At 43.3% G+C, this 22696-nt stretch overlaps 1 protein-coding gene across 1 annotated transcript; it reads right to left on the bottom strand.

Annotated features, from left to right (window-relative positions):
• Positions 1 to 6873: 6873 nt before the first annotated feature.
• LOC309794705 (uncharacterized protein) lies at positions 6874 to 21631 on the bottom strand. The gene is made up of 4 exons (XM_082606569.1): positions 21383 to 21631; positions 19983 to 20112; positions 8681 to 11008; positions 6874 to 7295 (listed from the first exon to the last, which is right to left on the bottom strand). The coding sequence occupies exons 1-3, from the start codon at positions 21413 to 21415 to the stop codon at positions 8685 to 8687; spliced, it is 2487 nt and encodes an 828-aa protein (XP_082462695.1). The 5' UTR covers positions 21416 to 21631; the 3' UTR covers positions 6874 to 7295; positions 8681 to 8684.
• Between the last annotated feature and the right edge of the window lie 1065 nt (positions 21632 to 22696).

Genomic DNA, 22696 nt, shown 5'->3' with positions numbered 1-22696 from the left:
ATTCCATGATCTCATCTCCTTGCTGGGCAGTGATTATTATTTCACCTGTAAATGCAGTGGCAGTGTCTGTAAGGGGACTCAAGAATATCTCTGAAAAATAGTTGTAGAGTGAGCAAATTACAGAAAGTTATTAATGTTGATTAATGGAGTCATCCATTAAGCACTGTGGAAATCACTAGAAGAGAAAAGGACTTGTGAAACCTGAGAACAGGTAAGTCTCAATGGGTGACAAATGAAGTCCTAACACTGAGTCCTAAAATGTGAGAGAATTGAGTCCGTGGTTATGCTGGAGACTTGGCTACCATGAAATTCTTGTTTCCACAAAGTGTGAATCCTTTCCATTCATGACAATCCTGGGAAAACAAACTTGAGAAAAAGAAATAGTAAGGTGAGAGCAGAAAGAGGTAGAAGAATGGAAGGAAAGATATGGCATCATGTTTTATTCCATCAATAATCATTTACTAAACATCTCATCTGGCTCAGAGGCTCATCTAGATATGAGTTATACATCAGCAACCAAAGAAATGTGTTCTCATGCAGTCTTCAATCCAACTCTTTATTGAAGGAATAGTCAATAAATCACAAAGAAAATATTCTATATTATAGTAATTATAAGGTGATAGGTGGTGTGGAAATATAAAAGAGCAGCAATGAGGAATGCAGGCATGTGGAGTCTGAGGATTTCAGTAGGAAATAGAGGGGTCAGAGATGTTCTCATAGTGCAGATAATATTCGAGCAAATATTTAATGGAGAGAGTGACAAGGATACATCAGAAAGATGTTCCATGGAGAAGAAATAGCTAGTACACTTTCCCAAGGGTAGTTGTTTGCCTGGAGTGCCAGACCACTCATATGACCATTGTGCCAGTTCCAGGGTGCTAGAGATATTTTCTGGCGTGTGTTTTTGTTTTGTTTAAATTTTATTGGAGTATGCTTTACAATGTTGTGTTAGCCTCCACTGACAACAAAATGAATCATCCATACACAGATATCCCCTCCCTTTTGGACGTCCCTCCCATTTAGGTTACCACAGTGCATTAGGTAGAGTTCCCTGTGCTATATAGTACGTTCCCATCAGTTGTCTATTTTATACATAGTATCAATAATGTATATGTGTCTATCCCAGTCTCCCAATTCCTCCCTCCCCACCCTTTTCCCCTTGGTATCCATACATTTGTTCTCTATGTCTATGTCTCTATTTCTGCTTTGCAAATAGAATCTATACCATTTTTCTAGATTCCACATATATACGTTATTATACGATAATTGCTTTTCTGACTTACTTCACTCTGTGTGACACTCTCTAGGTCCATCCATGTCTCCAAAAATGACCCAATTTCATTCCTTTTTATGGATGAGGCGGTGTGTTTTAATATACTGTAAAATACAGTGGAAATATGTTGGTCTCTACCACTAGTTCCTGCCACCAAGCTCTGAAATCCCTTGGAATTTCATTTTATTTCTTTTTCTTCTCTGATTGCTGTGGCTAGGACTTCCAAAACTATGTTGAATAAAAGTGGCAAGAGTGGGCATCCTTGTCTTCGATTAAATGCTTTCAGCTTTTCATTGTTGAGTATGATACCAGTTGTGGGCTTATAATATATGGCCTTTATTATGTTGAGGTATGTACCCTCTATGCCCATTTTCTAGAGAGTTTTTATCATAATGGGTGTTGAATTTTGTCAATAGCTTTTTCTGCATTCTATTGAGATGATATGATCTTTATTTTTCAACTTGTTAATGTGGTATATCACATTGATTGATTTGTGGATATCCAACCATCCTTGCATCCCTGGAATAAATCCCACTTGATCATGGTGTATGATCCTTTTAATGTATTGTTGGATTTGGTTTGCTAATATTTTGTTAAGGATTTTTGCATATATATTCATCAGTGATATTGGCCTGTAATTTTCTTTTTTTGTGATATCTTTGTCTTGTTTTGGTATTATAGTGAGGCTGGCCTTGTAGAATGAGTTCAAAAGTGTTCCTGCTATAAGTTTTGGGGAATAGTTTGAGAAGCATAGGTGTTAACTCTTCTCTGAACTTCTGGTAGAATTCACCTGTGAAGTCATCTGGTCCTGAACTTTTGTTTGTTGGTATTTTTTTTAAATTGCTGATTCAATTTAATTACTGGTTAATTGGTCCGTTCATATTTTCTATTTTTTCCTTGTTCAGTCTTGAGAGAGTGTACATTCTAAGAATTCATCCATTTCTTCTAGGTTGTCCATTTTATTGGCATATAGTTTTTGATATTAATCTCACAATCCTTTGTATTTCTGTTGTGTTGGTTGAAACTACTGCTTCTTCATTTCTGATTTTATGGATTTTGGCCCTTTTTTCCTTGATGAGTGTGGATAAAGATTTATCAATTTTATTTTTCTTTTCAAAGAAACTTCTCTGACCATAACTTTTCCTACTTGTCAAGTATCTTTTTCGACCACAATGCTATGAGACTAGAAATCAACTACAAGAAAAAGAAAAAAAACTGCAAAACACACAAATACATAGAGACTAAATAATATGCTGCTAACAACCAATGGATCACTGAAGAAATCAAAGAAATAAAAAAAAATCAGGAGTTCCCTAGTGGCCTAGTGGTTAGGATTCCAGGCTTTCACTGCTGTGGCCTGGGTTCAGTCACTGGTTGGGAAACTGAGATCCCTCAAGCTGCCCAGTGTGGCAAAAAAAAAAATCTATAGGCAAATGAAAACAAAAATACAACAATCCAAAATCTACGGGATATAGCAAAAGCAGTCCAAAGTGGGACGTTTATAGTGATACAAGCCTACCTCAGGAAAACAAGAAAAATCTCAAACAACCTAAACTTACATCTAAAGGAACTAGAAAAAGAACAAACAAAACCCAAATTTAGTAGAAGGAAGAAATAATAAAGATCAGGGCAGAAACAGAGACTAAAAAAAAATTGAAAAGGTCAATGAAACTGAAATTTTGTTAGTTTCTTAACAACAAAAAATTCACCTACCATCTGACTCAGGAATTATACTCACAAATCTTAGTTCAAAATAAATGAAACACATTTCCACATGAAGACTAGCTATAAACGTCTGCAGCAGCTTTATCTTTAACATCCCCAAGCTAGAAATAACTCAACTATCAATAACAAGTGAATTGAGACAGGTGAATGGCATGTAACTGATATTCAGCTGATCCAATTGGGGACCCAGGTTGGCTGTCTCTGGCATCTGTACTATTGAACTACAGCACTTCACAACACTGCTCTAGAAGGTGCCAAGTTCAGGCATGTTGATAATGAGGATAATGATGATGATGACAGTGATATCAACAGGAGCAGTGATGGCAACAGAGATCATACCTCAGACCTGCAGTCAGGAAGTAACAGACTGGTCTGTTTTCATACATGAACCCATTTAGACAAACAATGGTACTGTGACATAAATACCATATTACCCCATTCTGTCAAGGAGGACTCTAAGGCAGGGAGAGGTTCAGAAACTTGCCTGGGGCCATACAGCCTGTGAGAAGCAGAGTTGGAGCTCTGGCTCCAGGACTCGGCCTCCTGAGTGCTACACTGAGGAGGAAACAGTGCACAGCACTGTGTAGGGCCAGCATTCTTGGAGAAGGTAGCCATGTGAGGGGGAGGTGATCTGGAGTATTTAATCCTCGAGAAAGGGGAATCTGTGTGAGAGGATGACTTGGTCATTCCCAGATTTTGACATTTCATGGACTTGTAAAATTTTTTTTTAAATCAGAAAATCTACATGGCGATTTAGTGCAGAGAGGACATCAACTATCATCTACACTCACTCACATTTCATTTTTAAAAAGGACTTTTAGGGAATTCCCTACTGATCCAGTGGTTAGGCCTCTGTGCTCCCACTGCAGGGGGCAGGGGTTCGATCCCTGGTCTGGTCTGGGAACTAAGATCTTGCATGCCGTGCAGCATGGGCACAAAAAGGACTTTTAGCAGCAAAGAAAGCACAGGTTGCACCTCATAAAGAAGGCACATCTTCTACATTGAATAACTTGAGGTTTCTGAGGGACTCACTCAGTGGCTGTATTTTCCTTACTTTGCTGAGGACAGGATGTTGGAATTCAAGGAATGGAGTCTCAACAGTGCCTGCAACAAACCTGACACCTGGTCTGTGCTTACGGGAACTCGGCTGTGGCCAGTGTTACAATTCTCTTTTAAATGACCTACATTTTATTTTTCTTATATAGATTGCATCTTTAAAAAAGTATTTGTATCTCTCTAATTGGGAAAACCAGTTTGACTTGGGACAAGTGGAAGTTTACCATGAAAATACAATGAAATCAAAATAATGCTCTTAAGTTCCAGGGACCTCATGGGGTATGCTCACGGGTGCCCCCTCTATTAAAAAGGAATATTAGTTTCATGTCCCTGTTTGGGCACCAAAAAAGGGGAGGGGGATATTAGTAACAGTGGGCAATAGAGATCTAGCACTATACCAAGAAGACTTTCTCCTGACAGCAGCAAGGGAAAGAGCAGGGAAAAAGAATTGCTTTCTCAGGGTGTCCAGGCATTCCACTTGATGTCGGATCTGTGCACCCTCTAAAATCATCTCCTGAAGCAGCACAGGAGCATGGTCTAGGCCTTAAGAAACAAGGGACAATGGTGTAGCATTCAGGAGCTATCCCCACCTTTTTTTTTTTTTGGCCGTGCTGCGCAGCATGTGGGATCTTACTTCGCCGACCAGGGATCGAACCAGTGCCCCCTTCGTTGGAAGTGTGAAGTCTTAATTACTGGACCACCAGGGAAGTCACCAGGAGCCTGCTTTAACTGGGATTGTATGGTTTAAGAAGATACCCTGGATGAACTGATGCTATATGGTTCTAAAGAAGTACTGCCTGACTCACACTCTTCTCTGAAGCAGCCTATCACCCATGACCCTGCTAACTGGACCCAGGGGACACATGACCCAACCAGGATAGGCTAGTCAGTTCTCCTTCTGTGGAATCTGGAGTGGGGACCTCAGATATGGTTAGAGTGTGATGGGCACTCAGATGAGGACTTGTGTTTTTTACCAAAAGACCCCGGGTGCAGACAGAAAGGTTAGAATAGAGGATGTCGGTCCAGAACATGGTGAGGAGTGCAGGGAAGAATGATGGTGTGTGCCAGTGGTCTTCTCAACCAGCCAGTCCTGGACAGAGAGGACAGAACCAAATAGGCAGCAGGTCCATGAATGGAGCAGAGGTGAGCTGTTACCCAGTGAGACCAGGAGCCCAAAGGTCTCCATTATCACCTCCTGGTACCAGGTCCTCTGGGCTGGGCTGTCTCTACTCCTCCAGGATGAAGGTTACAAACACCTGAAAAAGTCAAACCTCATATTGGGATGTTAGATGGCATCAGAGGCTGTCACTCAGTCTCTGATGAAGGTGGAGAGACCCAGCCCTGAATCACTGATTCTCGAGGGTTAAGCTCTGTGCTGTGCTCAAAGGGGAGGAAGGTGCGGCCTTTGGACAGAATGCAATTGCAGCTGAGAGAAAAACCTCCCATGGGGGAAGCCACTGGTAATGACAGACAAGGGCATTCCTGTGAGAACTGTGAGGGCAGGTGGTAAGTGGGGAAATGGTCATGTTGATAACTCCAATAAAGGTAACAGCAGCTGAGACTCCTTGAACTCTGTGCGTGCCTGCCCAGGGATGAGTGCTTCACGTGCTGAGGTAAAGGGATTAAACATCCCCAGCTCTGGAGCTAGACTTAGGGGTATGAATACAGCATCCTGAATCAGACACTTGTCCATTGTGTGACCTTGGGGAACCCACAACATCATTCTGACCCTGGCTTTCCCCGGCAGTACAATAATACTTCCCACTTTCTTGGCTTGTTGTGAGAATTAAAGAGAATATGTTCATAAAACAAACCCTGAAATCCTGGCACCGTTAGGTACTCAGTGTTTTGTTACTTTTATTAATCCTCACAGGGACCAAGGTAAGCGCCTCATCACCTCCATGTCAGTCAGCGAACGGAAGCTCAGGGAGCTCTAGCAAGTCGCCCAGAGATTCCCAGGTGGGGAACCCACACTGAGAGGTCGGTGCTCTGCAGCCTCTGCCTCCTTGTGGGTGGGCGGAGTGGGTGGGTCAGTGGCTTCTGAGAGGCCCCACTTCTTTCCCAAATGTACCCGGGGACTTTGGGGAAAATGACGGGTGCCTGGCCAGGGAATGTCACGGCAGGCAGGGCTAGTGCTGCCTAGGTTCAATGAGGTTGCGGGTATAGCCATGGCACAGCAAATGGACGTTTCAGCTCTTCACCTCTCACAGCTCACTGGGAGAGCCACACCTTATACCTGTTTTACAAAGGGGGAAACTGAGGCTCAGAGTGGGTGGTCATTTGCCTGTGAGTCACAATGATATTTTGGGATCAGGATTCAAACCCAGGCTGCCTGACCCAGGGCTTGGGGAGTCTGATTACTGCCCTATTTCCAGTCCTGCTAGGCTTTGGGACTCAAAAAACACCCTGTTCATCCTGATGCCATCTCGTCTCCCTCCCCAAGAGTTCTGCTCCAACCCACCAACCCCCATGATGATAGACCAGGCAAAGGGGCGAACACTACTAGGCAAGGGTTTGTGGTATTATTAAATGTCTGGACTTTAGAAAGTGATGGAGAGTACATTAATAACACAGATTAAAATTAAAAGTATATGGTATATGTGTCCATTACATTGCACATAGCATAAAAAATTGAAAAAATGAGAACATATTATTCCAGTATTAAAAACAATTATTCCATAAATTTATTCCATAAATTAAAGTCACAAAATGAGTGAAATTCCAATACAGCTTGGCTGTTTCACTGTTCTTTTGTGAAAGGAAGAAAATAGCCAAAATTCATAGAATAGGCAGAAGATATGAACATTTCACTAAAGATATAGAGGTAGCAAATATGCATCTGAAGAAATGCTCATCATGAATCTTTAGGGAAATGCAAATAAAACAACAGTTAGATAGCTGGACAAACTTACAAAAAGAGTTAAAATTAAGAATGATCGACTATAAAAAAATACAAATAATAAAAAAAATACACATTCCCAATAAAAACACTAATATTCTGGAATGTTATCTTTTATCCCATTTATGTAGAAAGACACATATGTACAATATAATAAAGTGACAACTTTTGTTAAAAAAAAAAAGAATGATTGAACAAATGAAGTATTCACCAGGATGTGGAAGAAATGCTCTCATACACTGCTGGTAAGAATGAAAAAAATGGGAATTCCCTGGCAGTCCAGTGGTTAGAACTCTGCACTTTCACTGATGAGGCCTGGTTGGGAAACTAAGATCCTGCAAGCTGTGCAGCGCGGTCAAAAAAAGAAAAGAAAAAGGTATAATTAGTTCAGATCACAATTTGCTAGTTTGTTTAAGTTAAGCATTCACCTACCCTATGACTCAAACTTTGCACTCTGAGTTACTGAAGATAAACATACATCCACATAAACACTTATAAACAAATGTTTGTACCAGCTTTTTTCCCCAATAGTCAAAAATTAGAAAAACCCCAAATGTCCATAAGCAAATGAATGGATAAATAGTGGTATATTCAAATATAAGAATGTTTCTTAGAAAAAAAAGTATGAGCTGCTTACGTATCATTGATGACTCTCCAAGTATTTATGTAACATAAATAAAAGCAGGAAAGAGTAAATACTTTGATTCCCATCACATGAATTCTAGAAAATGGAAAGTTATATATTATAATGGAAAGTAAATCAATGCTTACTTGAAGGGGTGTGAGTGGCAAGGAGAGAGAGATTATAAAAGGTCATGAGATAAATATACAGTAACAGATACAGTCATTACTATGACTACAATGATGGTTTCACACTTGACCCCTCCTCAGGGTGCCCTCTGAGTCTCCTAAAACTCATAGCATCCAGGTCTCAAATGAGGACAAAAAAGTCCTGCAGTCTTTCCTAGGAGGCCACAGGCAGAAATGCAAATTTGGCAAAAACTAGTAAGTTAATTTCTGCCTTTGTAATGTCTCCTCTGAGGCCTAGAAGGTTTGATATCCCCATAAAAGTTGCTCACCCCTTCATGCCCAAATCTGTTTATAACCTACCCTATTTGGTAAATAGAATATCCAAGATTAAAGAGGACTTAAACAGTAAGGTCTTTGTTACTGTTCAAACCAAAGCAATATTCTGGCAGATCTGCCAGCAATGGCTGGCAGTTCTTTAGCTGGTGACTCAGAAGGTAGAAAAATTCATCACAAGTATCTTGAGAGCAACGTGTCCCTGAAAATGGTAATCCTTCTCTGCAAGCTGCCAGATGAACTCATATGATGTTCTGTGGGCTAATAGTAGGTCAGGCCCATGCCCAAGCTGGTCAGAAAGCGAATGAGGACATCCTAAAGGTTCAGGCTATTCCTAATTTCCTCCCACAAATGAGAGAAGAGTTGGCTTCCCTGAGCACACTGCAGTAGTGACTGACGCACACTGTGGGGACATGCCAGGTTATAAAGGTGAAATGGATCTGGCTACAGAAAGTGGCAGTGACATAAATCTATCAAGAGCCCTGGGTAGGTCAGGGAGTGCAACCCAGTCACACATGCTTCCCACAAAACTGAAAATTATGAGGAATCTCTCTACTCCTGATGTTTGGATGCATGGGACACCTAGTGCCTCACAGTTTCATCCAATGTCATTACACTGAACAAGGAAATTATACATTTCTTACACATTTAAGGCCTTTCTCCAGTGTGAACTCGCTGGTGCTGAGAGAGGTTAGATTTTCGGCTAAAAGACTTCCCACATTCGCTGCAGTCATAAGGCTTTTCTCCTGTGTGAACTCTCTGATGATAATGAAGGGTGGAACGAGAGGTAAACGATTTCCCACATTCACTGCACTCATAAGGCCTTTCTCCTGTGTGAACTCTCCGGTGAATTATGAGCTGAATTCTTTGGGTAAAGGACTTCCCACAGTCACTACATGCATGAGGCCTTTCTCCTGTGTGAACTCTCCGATGGCGAATCAGTATTGAGCTATTGGTAAAAGACTTCCCACAGTCACTGCACTTATGAGGCCTTTCTCCAGTGTGAACTCTGTGATGATAACCAAGGGCAGAGACAGAAGTAAAAGATTTCCCACACTCACTGCACTCATAAGGCCTTTCTCCAGTGTGAACTCTCCGGTGTTTAGAGAGGTATGAATTCTGGCTAAAGGATCTCCCACAATCACTACATTCATAAGGCTTTTCTCCAGTGTGAACTCTCTGGTGTTGATTCAATTGGGAACTGCCCCTAAAAGATTTACCACATTTACTGCAGTCAAAAGGCCTTTCTCCTGTGTGAACTCTCTGATGACAACGGAGGGCAGAGCTAGAGAAAAAAGATTTCTCACATTCGCTGCACTCATAAGGCCTTTCTCCCATGTGAATTTTCTGATGATAACGAAGGGCGGAACCAGTGGTAAAAGATTTACTACATTCACTGCACTCATAAGGTCTTTCTCCTGTGTGAACTCTCTGGTGTATGTTGAGATGATTTCTTTGCGTAAAGGATTTCCCACATTCACTGCACTCATAAGGCCTTTCTCCTGTGTGAACTCTACGGTGTCGAATGAGTATCGGTCCACTGGTAAAGGATTTCCCACATTCACTGCACTCATAAGGTTTTTCTCCTGTATGAACTCTCTGATGATAACAGAGGGCGGAACCAGAGGTAAAAGATTTCCCACATTCACTACATTCATAAGGCTTTTCTCCAGTGTGAACTCTCTGGTGTTGAGACAGGTAACATTTGTAGCTAAAGGATTTCCCACATTCACTACACTCATAAGGCCTTTCTCCTGTGTGAACTTTTCGGTGTATAATGAGGTGATTTATTTGGGTAAAAGACTTTCCACAATCAGTACACTCATATGGCCTTTCTCCTGAGTGAATTCTCTTATGATAACGTAGGCCAGAGCTAGAGGTAAAAGACTTCCCACATTCCCCACATTTATAAGGCTTTTCTCCAGTGTGAACTCTCTGATGATAACGGAGGGCAGAGCTAGAAGTAAAGGATTTCCCACATTCACTGCACTCATAAGGCCTTTCTCCTGTGTGAACCCTCCAGTGTTCAATGAGGTCAGATTTTCGTCTAAAGGACTTCCTACATTCAGTGCACTCATAACTCATTTCTCCAGTGTGAACTGTCTGTTGTTGAAAAAAGATGGAGCTATGGCTAAAAGACTGTGCACACGGATGGCAAATGTGGCAATTTTCTCCAGTGTGACTCCTCTGAGGATAAATGAGGACAAATTCTTGGCTAAAGGATTTCCCACATTTGCTGCACCTGTACTGCCTTGCCCCAGTATGAATTCTTTGATGTTGAATGAGGGCTGAGCTTCCCCTAAAAGATTTTCCACACTCGCCACAGTCATAAAGCCTGTAACCAGTGTGAATTCTCTGGTGCACAACAAATGAGGATTTATACTTGAATGATTTCCCACATTCACTGCACATAAAACACTGTCTTTCAGTGTAGACACTCTGGGCCTGAACAAGTGTGTGTTTGGGGCTGAAGGCTTTCTTGCATTCTCCCCTGGTGCAATGACTTTTTCTGCTTTGTAAAGTTTCCATGCAGTGGGTGACTGTGTTTGGCTTTTCCCCAGTGTGAATGGCCTGTTGATTCAGATGTCCTGAGGTGGCTGGGAAGTCCTCTGCAACTTTCTTGCAGGTAAAAGGCTCCCCTGACACATGGAAATTGCTGCTCTTCACAAATGAGGCCCTGTCCACACCGATTATGAACGGTTTTTCTTGCATGTGTTGCTCCTGGTGCTGCTGAGTGTCTGCACTGAAATAAAATCCTTTTGCACATGCCCTACACTTGAATAGTTTCTGGCTGTGTTGTGTTCCCTGCTGCTCAGTCAAATGGAAAATGTCTCTCAAGACTGGACCACACATCTCACAGGGGTGAGTCTTCTGGCAAGATGAAGGTTCCTTGGAAGTCCTGACCTGTGACATTACCACAGAAACACTCTGTTCAAAGGATGTCTCAACATTCTCTTCTCCACTCCAGAAACCTGAATGCAAAGAAACACCGATGAGGTACACATTCACTTTATTGGAAGGGGCAACCCAACCACAAACGTGCAAATGAAACAAAAAAAGAGTAGGGGTAATTATACTATGTCAGAAAAGACAGACTTCAAGTAAATAGACAAAGGAGGACATTATATAATGATAAAGCAGTCAATTCATCAAGAGGATATAACAATTACAAGTATATTTGTACCCAATATTGGAACACCTGAATATATTAAGCAAATACAAACAAATCTGAAGGCAGAAAAAGACAGCAGTGCAGTAATATTAGGGGTTCAATGCTCCACTCTGAATAAGAAAATGTTGGTCTTGAACTGCACCTAAGACCAAATGGACCTGACAGACATGTACAAAAGATGCCATCCAACTATAGCAGAAAACACATTCTTCTCAAGTACACAGAGAACACTCTCTAGGATAGATCACATGTTAGGTCACAAAACAAGTATTAACAAATTTAAGAAGATGGAAAACATATTAAATATCTTTTCCAACCACAATGGTATGGAACTAGAAATCATTAACAGGAGGAAAGCTGGGAAATTCACGAATATGTAGAATTGAAATGACACACTCCTGAACGACCTATGGGTTAAATAAATAATTAAAAAAAAAACATATTCAAACAAATGTAGATGGAAACATAACACACCAAAACTTATGGGATGCAGTAAAAAGCAATTGTAAGAGGATAGTTTATAGCAATAAATGACTACATTATGAAAAAATAATGATCTCTAATAAACAACCTAACTCTATATCTCAACGTATGAGAAAAAGAAAAAACTAAGGTTAAAGTTAGCAGAAATAAAACAAATAATAAAGATCAGAGCAGAAATCAATGAAATAGAGACTAGAAAAATGACAGAAAACACCAATAAAACTAAGAGGCTTTTTTTTTTTTTTTAACTTTTTACTTTGTTTTTTGGCCACTCTGCATGGCTTCTGGGATCTTAGTTCCCTGACCAGGCATCGAACCTGGACCCCCTGCAGTGGAAGCGCAGAGTCCTAACCACTGATCACAGGGAAGTCTCAACAGTTGGGTTTTTGTGTGTGTGTGTGTGGTATGCGGGCCTCTCACTGTTGTGGCCTCTCCCGTTGGCAGAGCACAGGCTCCGGACACGCAGGCTCAGCAGCCATGGCTCACGGGCCCAGCCGCTCCGCGGCATGTGGGATCTTCCCAGACCAGGGCATGAACCCGCGTCCCGTGCATCGGCAGGCGGACTCTTAACCACTGCGCCACCAGGGAAGCCCAACAGTTGGTTTTTTTGAAAAGCTAAATTGACAAGCCTTTAGCTAGATTATGAAAAAAAGAGACATGACTCAAAATCAGAAATGAAAGAGGAGACATAACAACTGATACTGCAGGAATACAATCAATCAGAAGAAACTAGAATGAACAATTATTTGCCAACAAATTGGATAACTCAGAAGAAATGAATAAAACTCCTATAAACATAAAACCTACCAAAATAAAGTCGTGAAGAAATAGGAAATCTGAATTAACCTATAACTGGTAAGCAGATTGAATCACTAATAAAAACATCTCCCAACAAAGAAAAGCCCAGGACTAGACAAAATCACTGGGAATTCTACTAAATATTTATTTATTTATTTATTTATTTAGCCTCTTACTGTTGTGGCCTCTCCCGTTGCGGAGCACAGGCTCCAGACGCGCAGGCTCAGTGGCCATGGCTCACGGGCCCAGCCACCCCGCGCATGTGGGATCCTCCCGGACCGGGGCACGAACCCGCGTCCCCTGCATCAGCAGGCGGGCTCTCAACCACTGCGCCACCAGGGAAGCCCTCTACTAAGTTTTTAAAACATTAATATCAATCCTTCTCAAAGTCTTCCAAAAAATTGAAGTAGGAACAGTTCTAAGCTCATTTTATGAGACCAGCATTACTCTGATATCAAAGCCATTTAAGAAGAATAAAACAGAAGAAAATTACAGGTCAATATTCCTGATGAGGATGTCCCTGGTGGCACAGTGATTAAGAATCCGCCTGCCAATGCACAGGACACAGGTTTGAGCCCTGGTCCAGGTAGATCCTACATGCTGCAGAGCAACTAAGCCCATGTGCTCTAGAGCCTGCGAGCCACAACTACTGAGCCCGCGTGCTGTAACTACTGAGGCTTGCGTGCCTAGAGCCCGTGCTCTGCAACAAGGGAAGCCACCACAATGAGAAGCACGTCCACCACAACAAAGAGGAACCTGTTTGCCACAACTAGAGAACACCCACGCACAGCAATGAAGATCCAACAAAGCCAAAAATAAATAAATAAAATAAGTAAATGAAAAAAAAAATCCCTGATGAATATAGATGCAAAAATCCTCAACCAAATACTTGCAAACCAAATCCAACAGCACATTTACAGGATCATACATCACAATCAAGTAGAATTTATCCCTGGGATGCAAAGATGGTTCAACATCATGTGCAAATCAATAAATGTGATACACCACATTACCAGAACGAAGGATAAAAATCATAATCATATGAATAGATGCTGAAAAACCATTTTAAAATTCAATATCCATTCATGATAAAAACTCTCAACAAGTTAGGTATAGAAGGGGGACTTCCCTGGTAGTCCAGTGGCTAAGAATCCACCTTCCAATGCAGGAGACACAAGTTCGGTCCTGGGTTGGGGAACTAAGCCCACGCACTGCAACTACTCAGCCCACGCAGGCAACTACTCAGCTCATGCACTGCAACTACTCAGCCCACGCACTGCAACTACTGAGCCCACACGCTCTGTAGCCCGCCTGCCACAACTAGAGAGCCCATTAACTGCAACTCCTGAGCCCACGTGCCCTGGAGCCCGCACGCCATAACTAGAGAGCCTTGTGCTGCAACTAGTGAGCTCATGTGCTCTAACTAGAGGGCCTGCAGGTCACAGCTACTGAGCCCGCACACCACAACTAGAGAGAAGCCTGTGCACCACAAGTAAAAGATCCTGCACACTACAAGTAAGACCAGACACAGCCGAATTAATTAATTAATTTTTTTTAAAAAAAGCTAGGTATAGAAGGAATGTACTTCAACATGTCTGACAAGCCCATACCTAACATCATATTGAATATTCAAAAGCTAAAAGGTTTTCCTCTAACATCAGGAACAAGACAAGGATGCCTACCCTATCCATTTTTATTGAACATAGTACAGGAAGCCCCACCGAGAGTAAGAAGAGAAGAAAAAAGAAAGAAAAGGCATTCAAATTGGACTGGAAGAAGGAAAAGTGTTTGTTTGCAGGTAAGGCACTCTTATCTGTAGAAAATCCCAAAATTCCACCCTAACAAATGAATTCAGTAAAGTTGCAGGATAAAAAGAACCAATATACAAATTTCAGTTGCATTTATATACACTAATAAAAAACTGTCTGAATAGAAAATTAAGAAAACAGTCTTATTTTAAATAGCATCAAAAGAATAAGATACTAGGAACAAATTTAACCTAGGGGATGAAAGATTTACATTCTGAAAATCATAAGACAACGATGAAAGAAAGTGAAGAAGACACAAATAAATGGAAAGATATCCAGCATTCTTGGATTGGAAAAATTAATATTGTTAATTTTACCAAGAGCAATTTACAGATTGAAAACAATCCATATCAAAATTCCAATGACATTTTCCACAGAAATAGAATAAACAATCCTAAAATTGGTATGGAACCATGAAAAATCCCAAATAGCCAAAACAATCTTGAAAAAGGACAAAGCTAGAGGCATCACACTTCCTGATTTCAAAATATTACAATGCTATGGTACTGGCATAAAAACAGACACATAGACCAACTGAACAGAATACAGAGCCCAGAAATAAACTCACGCATATATGGTCAACTCATCTTTGATAGGCACAACAAGAACACACAATGGAGAAAGGGCAGCTTCTTCCAAAAATGGTGATGGAAACACTGGATATCCACATGAAAAAAACATGAAACTAGAGCCTTATCTCACACCACTCACAAAAATTAACTTGAATTGGATTAAACATTTTTAAATGTAAGACCGAAATTGTAAAACATTTAGGAGAAAACACAGAGAAAAAGCTCCTTGACACTGGTGTTGGCAATGATTTTGTTGGATGACACCAGTAGCAGAAGCAATGAAAGCAAAACCAAACAAGTGGGAGTGTATCAAGCCCAAAACCTCCTGCACAGCAAGGGAAACGAAATGAAAACACAACCTAAGGAAAAGGAGAAAAGACCTGCAAAGGGTTCCTCTGATAAGGGGTTAATATCCAGAAAATATCAGAACTCATACAATTCAACAATAAAAAACCAAAGAATCCAATTAAAAATGGGCAAAGGACCTGAACAGATATTTATCCAAAGACATACAAATGGTCATCAGGTACGTGAAAAGGTGCTCAACATCACTAACATCGGGGAAATGCAAATCCAAACCACAACGAGATATCACCTCACACCTGTGTGGAACACTACTATCAAAAAGACAAGAGATAGGTGTTCACGAGGATGTGAAGAAAAGGAAACCCTTCTACATTGTGGGTAGGACTGTAAATCGGTACAGCCGTTAGGGAAAACTGTATGGAATTTCCTAAAAATTAAAAATAGAACTCTGCATGGTCCAATAATCCCAATTCTGTGTCTATTTCCAGAGAAAACAAAATCTGTATCTCAAACAGGTGTTTGCACCCCCATGTTCACTGCAGCATGATCCACAATAGCCCAGGTATAAAAACAGCCTAAGTACAGGCATACCTTCTTTTATTGTGCTTCACAGATAACTCATTTTTTTACAAATTGAAGGTATGCAGTAACCCTGTGTCAAGCAAGTCTACTGGCGCCATTTTTCTAACAGCATTTGCTCACTTTGTGTCTGTGCGTCACGTTTTGGTAATTTTTGCGATATTTCAAACTTTCTCATTATTGTTATACTTGTTATGGTGATCTGTGATCAGTGATCTTTGTTTTGGGGTGCCACGAACTGGACCCATAAGACAGCAAACTTAATCGATAAACACTGTATGTGTTCTGCCTGCTCTACCAACTGGCCAATCCGTCTCTCTCCCTCTCCTCATGCCTCCGTATTTCTTGAGATGCAACAATACTGAAATTAGGCGAATTAATAACCCTACAATGGCCTCTAAGAGCTCAAGGAAAAGGAAGGATCACATGTCTTTCACTTTAAATCAAAAGCCAGAAATGATTAAGCGTAGTGAGGAAGGAGAGTTAAAAGCCAAGACAGGCTGAAAGCCAGGCCCTTGGACCAAACAGTATTAACCAAGTTGTATCAATAAATGCAAAGGAAAAGTTCTTCAAGTAAATTAAAAGTGCTACTCTAGGGAACACACAAATAATAAGAAAGCAAAATAGTCTTATTGCTGATATGGAGAAAATTTTACTGATTTGTATCCAAGATCAAGCCAGCCACAACATTACCTTAAGCCAAAGCCTAATCCAGAGTCAGGCCCCAACTCTCTCCAATTCTGTGACAGCTGAGAGAGGTGAGAAGCTGGAAAAAAAAAAGTATGAAGGTTGGTTCATGAGATTTAAGGAAAGAAACTGTCTCGATAACATAAAAGTACAAGGTGAAAAAAAAAGTACACAGTGAAGCAGCAAGTGCTGATGTAGAAGCCGCACCAAAGTTATCCAGATGATCTAGCTAAGATAATTAATGAATGTGGGTACACTAAACAACACATTTTTAATGTAGATGAAACAGTCTTATGTTGGAAGAAGATGGCATCTAGGACTTTCACAGTTAGAGAGGAGAAGTCAATGCCTGGCTTCAAAGTTTCAAAGGACAGGCTGACTCTCTTGTTAAGGGTAATGCAGCTGGTGACTGAAAGTTGAAGCCAATGCTCGTTTATCATTCTGAAAATCTTAGGCCCTTAACAATTATGCTAATCTACTCTGCATATATTCTATAAATGGAACAAAGCCTAGATGACAGCACGTCTCCTTATAACATGGTTTACTGAATATTTTAAGACTACTGTTGAGACCCACTGCTCTGAAAAAAAAAATGTTCTCAAAATATTACTGCTCACTGATAATGCAGCTGGTCAGCCAAGAGCTCTGGTGGAGACGTACAAGATTAATGTTGTTTTCATGCCTACCACTACAACGTCCACTCTGTAGCCCATGGATCAAGTAGTTCACACTGTCAAGTCTTAAGAAATACATTTCATAAGGCTACAGCTGCCATAGATAGTAATTCCTCTAATGGATCGGGGCAAAGTAAATTGAAAACCTTCTGGAAAGGACTCACCATTCTAGATGCCATTAAGAACAGCTGTGAATCATGGGAAGAGGTAAAACTATCAACATTAACAGCAGTTGGGAAAAAGCTGATTCCAACTCTCTAGATGACTTTGAGGGGTTCAGGATTTCAGTGGAGGAAGTAACTGCAGATGTAGTGGAAAAACCAAGAGAACTAGAATTAGAAGTACAGCTGGAAGATGACTGAATTGCTGCAATCTCAAGAGAAAACAGATGAGGAGTTGTTTCTTACGGATGAGAAAAGAAAATGGTTTCTTGAGATGGAATGCACTCCTGGTGAAGATGCTGTGCAGATTGTTGAAATGATGACAAAGGCTTTAGAATATTACATAAACTTAGTTCATAAAGCAGCAGTAGGGTTTGAGAAGACTGACTCCAATTTTGAAAGAAGTTCTACTGTGTGTTAAATGCTATCAAACAGCATCACATGCTACAGAGAAATCACTCCTGAAAGGAAGAGTCCATTGATGTGGCAACCATCATTGTTGTCTTATTTGAAGAAATTGCCAAAGCCACCAAAACCTTCAGCAACCTGATCAGTCAGCACCTTGATCAGTCAAAATTAAGGCAAGGGACTTCCCTGGTGGCACAGTGGTTAAGAATCCACCTGCCGGGCTTCCCTGGTGACGCAGTGGTTAAGATTCTGCCTGCCAATGCAGGGGACACGGTTCGAGCCCTGGTCTGGGAAGATCCATAAGCCGCGGAGCAACTAAGCCTGTGCGCCACAACTACTGAGCCTGCACGCTAGAGCCAGCGAGCCACAGCTACTAAGCCCGCATGTCACAACTACTGAAGCCCGTGTGCCTAGGGCCCAGGTTCCGCAACAAGAGAAACCACCCCAAACAGAAGCCTGCACACTGCAACGAAGAGTAGCCCCCACTTGCCACAACAAGAGAAAGCCCACATGCAGCAATGAAGACTCAACACAGCCAAAAATAAATAAATAAAATTAACAAACAAACAAACAAAAGAATCCACCTGTGAAAGCAGGGGACATGGGTTCAGGCTCTGGTCCAGTAAGATCCCATGTGCCGTGGAGCAACTAAGCCCGTGTGCCACAACTACTGAGCCAGCACTCTAGACCTCGTGCGCCAAAATTACTGAAGCCCATGCACCTAGAGCCTGTGCTCCACAACAAGAGGAGCCACCGCAATGAGAAGCCCCTGTACCGCAACGAAGAGTAGCCACACTCGCTGTAACTGTGCGCAGCAATGAAGACCCGATGCAGCCATAAGTAAATAATTTATTAAAAAAATTTTTTTTAAATAAATTGCTCCAGCAGCAAAAAGATACAACTCAGATGATGATTAAAATTTTTTTAGCAATAAAGTATTTTTTAACTAAGGTATATATGTTGTTTTTTAAGACATAATGCTATTGCACACTTACTGGCTACTATACAGTGTAAACATAAAATTTATAGGCACTGGAAAACAAAACTTTCTGTGACTTGCTTTATTGTGTTACTCACCTTATTGCGGTGGTCTGGAACCTAACCTGCAATATGCCTGTATCTGTCTACGAATGAATGGATTAATAAAGTCTGGTATTTACATGCAATGGAGTATTATTCAGCCATTAAAAAAGGAGGAAATCATGCATTTGTGACAACCATGATGAACCTGGAGGGCATAATGCAAAGTGAAATAAGCCAGAGAAAGTTAAATACTGTATGCTATCACTTATATATGGGATCTTGAAAAAAAACCAGTTGAACCCATAGAAACAAAGAGTAGAATGCCAGGTGCTCAGGTCTAGGAGAAATGGGGAGATGTTGGTCAGTTTTATAAGATGAATAAGCTCTGAGGAACTAATACAGTATGGAGCCTATACTTAATAATGCTGTATGGTATACTTCAAATGGGCTAACAGAGTAGATCTTAAGTGTTTTCACACACACGAAAAATGTAAATACAATTATGTGAGGTAATGGATGTGTTAATCAACTTGACTATAGTAATCATTTCATACTGTATGTGTGTATATATAAAATCATGACATTGTACACTTCCCTGTACTTTTTAATTTTTTTTCATTTTTTGGCCACACCGCGCGACTTGTGGGATCTCAGTTCTCTGACCACAGATGGAACCCGGGCCACGGCAGTGGAAGCGCTGAATCCTAACCACTAGACCACCAGGGAACTCCCTGTACACTTTAAATACACAGAGTATTATTTGTCAATTATACCTCAATAACCTGGAGAAAAGAAACAAGAAAAGAGATCTAAACACCACAAGTAGAACCATAAAGGACAGCCTTGGAAAACAGCCCATGGTCCAGGTAAGTAATGGTCATGACAATACCTTCAATTCCTGGCATATGGAGGCAGAAGGAAATGTCAGATGATAAAAAGGAACAAAACCTGGGACACAGAAGTGCCATGGACCTGGATTCACCACCTGACCAGGGAAAGGGCAAGTAAGATACAATCCATTAGCCTCACTGCAAGACTGCTGACCTCAAATCCATCCCTACGAGGGCTGAGTACGGACTGTACTGGGACTATGGGGAGAGAAGGGGGCAGTGCAAACAACGCAGCCCTACCTATCACAGCAACGACCCCGAAAGCTGGGGAAACAGGCAGTGCCCAAGGTCCACATGTGAGAAGGACGGAGCACACCTTGGAGAAAAGAGGGTGAGGCCGGATACAGAGCCCAGCCCAGGTCACTGGGGAGGGTGAGGCTCTTACCACCCAGTGAAGATATGAGCGCCAAGTTCTCCAGCATCACATCACGGTACAGGCGTCTCTGAGCCTCATCGAGGAGCCTCCATTCCTCCCAGGAGAAGTACAGGGCAATGTCCTCAAAGGTCACACCACCCTGTCATGAATGAGATAGATGGAACATCAACATTCTCTCTCGGAGGACCCACAACGCATCTCCTCACACGTGTATTCCACGGTCCTCCTCCATCCGAGCTCCCCACGTCAGGCCTGGTGCCCGTGATGCCTGATCTCTCCTCCCTGCGTTCAGCCCTCAGCAACACAAGGCGGTGGCCGGGGGGATAAACGCCATCTGAACTCGGGGCCTGGCCTGCAGGGTCCCATCCCTCCCCCAAGTAACTCCCCTGAGGTCTCCCACACTGTGCCTCCAGGACACGGCCAAACATGGGCTCATCTTTGCCCTTGACCCCCACACCAGGGCCTGCGGGCCCTCAGCTCACACCCGCCCTTGACGTGCACGGCGTCCGGTCGACCAAACCCCTCTCGCAGCTTCCGGCCTCACAGCCGCCCTCCCACGGCCCTACCGCCCCCCCGCCCCACGTCACAGGCACCTCTCTGGACCCCCCCCGGGACTTGGAACATGGCACCCACAGAGCGCTCAACAAAATCCAACGTGATCGGGTACGACCCCAGTTCTCGACGGAGCCCAGAGCCAGGGAAAGCCCTGCCTGCCTCGCTTCTGATCTGTTTCAGGATTAGCCACCCAGAACCAGGGAGGGACTGGGACACCCCCTCCTGCCTTACACAGGCTCCGTACGTGCCTCTTCACCCTTCAGAACCTGGGCGAAAAGGCAGGCAACCATGGCTGGGCGCCGTGTGTGCAGGACCCCCTCGCACCCCCACCCGGCCCTGGAACCTAGCGACCTCAGGCTGCCTGACTAACCTCGGCTGCCTCTCATCGGATCCTGTGGCCTCGGACGAGGACTCAGCTCCCTGTGCCTCTCTGTCACCCCCATTCCAACCCAAGCCGTTCGTTCTCTTCTCTGAGCGGCTGTTTGAAAACCTTTAAAGCCCGCACACACACCGCTCCTCGTCCGTTCACAGCCCTCCGTGACCCCCAGGTCCCTCAGAATAAAGGAGCAACCTCTCTCTCTGCCGGCCCAGGCGTGGTTCCCCCTCACACTCTCTTTACTGCAGTCATCACATGCGCCCCAGGTTTCCCGAATCCTCCCGGCTCAGTCCGACCTCCAAGCCTTTGTACCTGCCGGTCCCTCCGCCTGTCACCCTCGCCCACGCGCCACCCACGACCGCCACACCGTCCAGGACACCGCGGCCTGGGCTGCGGGCACGTGAGCAGGCGTCCTGCACTCGGGGCTCTAGTGTCTGGTGCAGTGAGGGCGGTGAGGGGCCGGAGGACGAGCGTTTACCTCAGGCCGGTCCCTCAGGGCCGCCGCCGCCATCGGACTCGGTGGACGGAGCGGGGCCGGGAGCTGCGGGAGAGGAGGCGAGACGCGGGCACGGCGGTCACTCTCCCGGGCTTGGCGCAGGATACCCCGGGCGGCGTCGCCGAGCCTCAGACCTGCCTCTCTGTTGCAGGGACAGGCGCTCCTCTCGGATCTTCTCGGTCCAGTCACCTCGATCCTGACGCGACGCTCCGGAACGCGAACAAACCGTAGGGAAGCAAAAATGACCGCCACAACGGGGTCGCCGGAAGTCCCGCCCAGACGCGCACGCGCGGGAACCCCTCACCCTGATTGGCCGTTGCCTCGTAACGGCTGCCTCTCGGCCCTTGCCTTCAGGGTAATGTAGTTCCCAGCGCTCCAGAGGCCGCGGCGGAGCTACTTCATGATGTTCAACCGGAGCATTGGATTCGCAGCCCCCTGAGGAACGCTGCTGCTGGTGTTCCTACCTCAAAGGAGGGAGGGGCTTTGGTCGTTGTTGAAGGCCGCGAAGACCTTCAGACTCCATGAAGCCCAGGCAGCTCCCAGAGGATAAAACTATTATTTGCGATGCTCTCAAACCTACTCATCTAAGTGGCCGTATCATTCCAGTCATTCGTACATAAAAGGAGTCCACACATCGCTAGCAACATTGTTCATTGCTCTTCAAATGCATGTGGCCTGAAGTGTTATTCAGATTTTTAAGTTTCCGTTTGTTTGGTCAGGAAGAAGAGAAAAGACTCCAGACAGGTCCATGACAGAAAAGCAAGTAGTGCGACGTTAGGCTGCCCCGAAGCGGAGGGACAAGCAGGAGCTCCGCCTCTGGTTCCCACAGAAAACGGTTCCCCCGCCTGTGTTATCAGTCACTTTGAGGAGTAGAAGCAAAAATGAACAGGATCATCAGAAGCGGAAGAAAAACAGGAGCTGCCGAACTCAACGCCCTAAAGTGTATAAAAGCTAATTTTTATTTTGTGGCCGTTTTAGAATTGTTACAATTGTGTCCCCTCTCTCTATATATATATATACATATTATTAAAGGCTAGCAAGGTTTCGAATGGCGGTGCTTCTATGGTCCTTCGGTTCCGTCAGTTGTCTGACGGCAGACTTGACTGTGACGGCAGAAGTGGTGCTGCAGGCTAACTATATTTCTTGGGTGTTGAGCTCATTTACTTGGTGATGAGAAAATATTGAATGAGAATTGCGTTAGTCTGCTAGGGCTGCCATAACATTTGAATACTACTGAAACCTCGGGTGGTCGTAAGTTATGAACTGTAACCTGCCTTCACGGATCAAGCTCACTTT

Source organism: Mesoplodon mirus, assembly GCF_964341445.2.
Source record: "Mesoplodon mirus genome assembly, chromosome: 19".
Classification (NCBI taxonomy): domain Eukaryota; kingdom Metazoa; phylum Chordata; class Mammalia; order Artiodactyla; family Ziphiidae; genus Mesoplodon; species Mesoplodon mirus.
The sequence above is the reverse complement of the archived record's forward strand: the minus strand, read 5'-3'. Positions and strand labels throughout refer to the sequence as shown.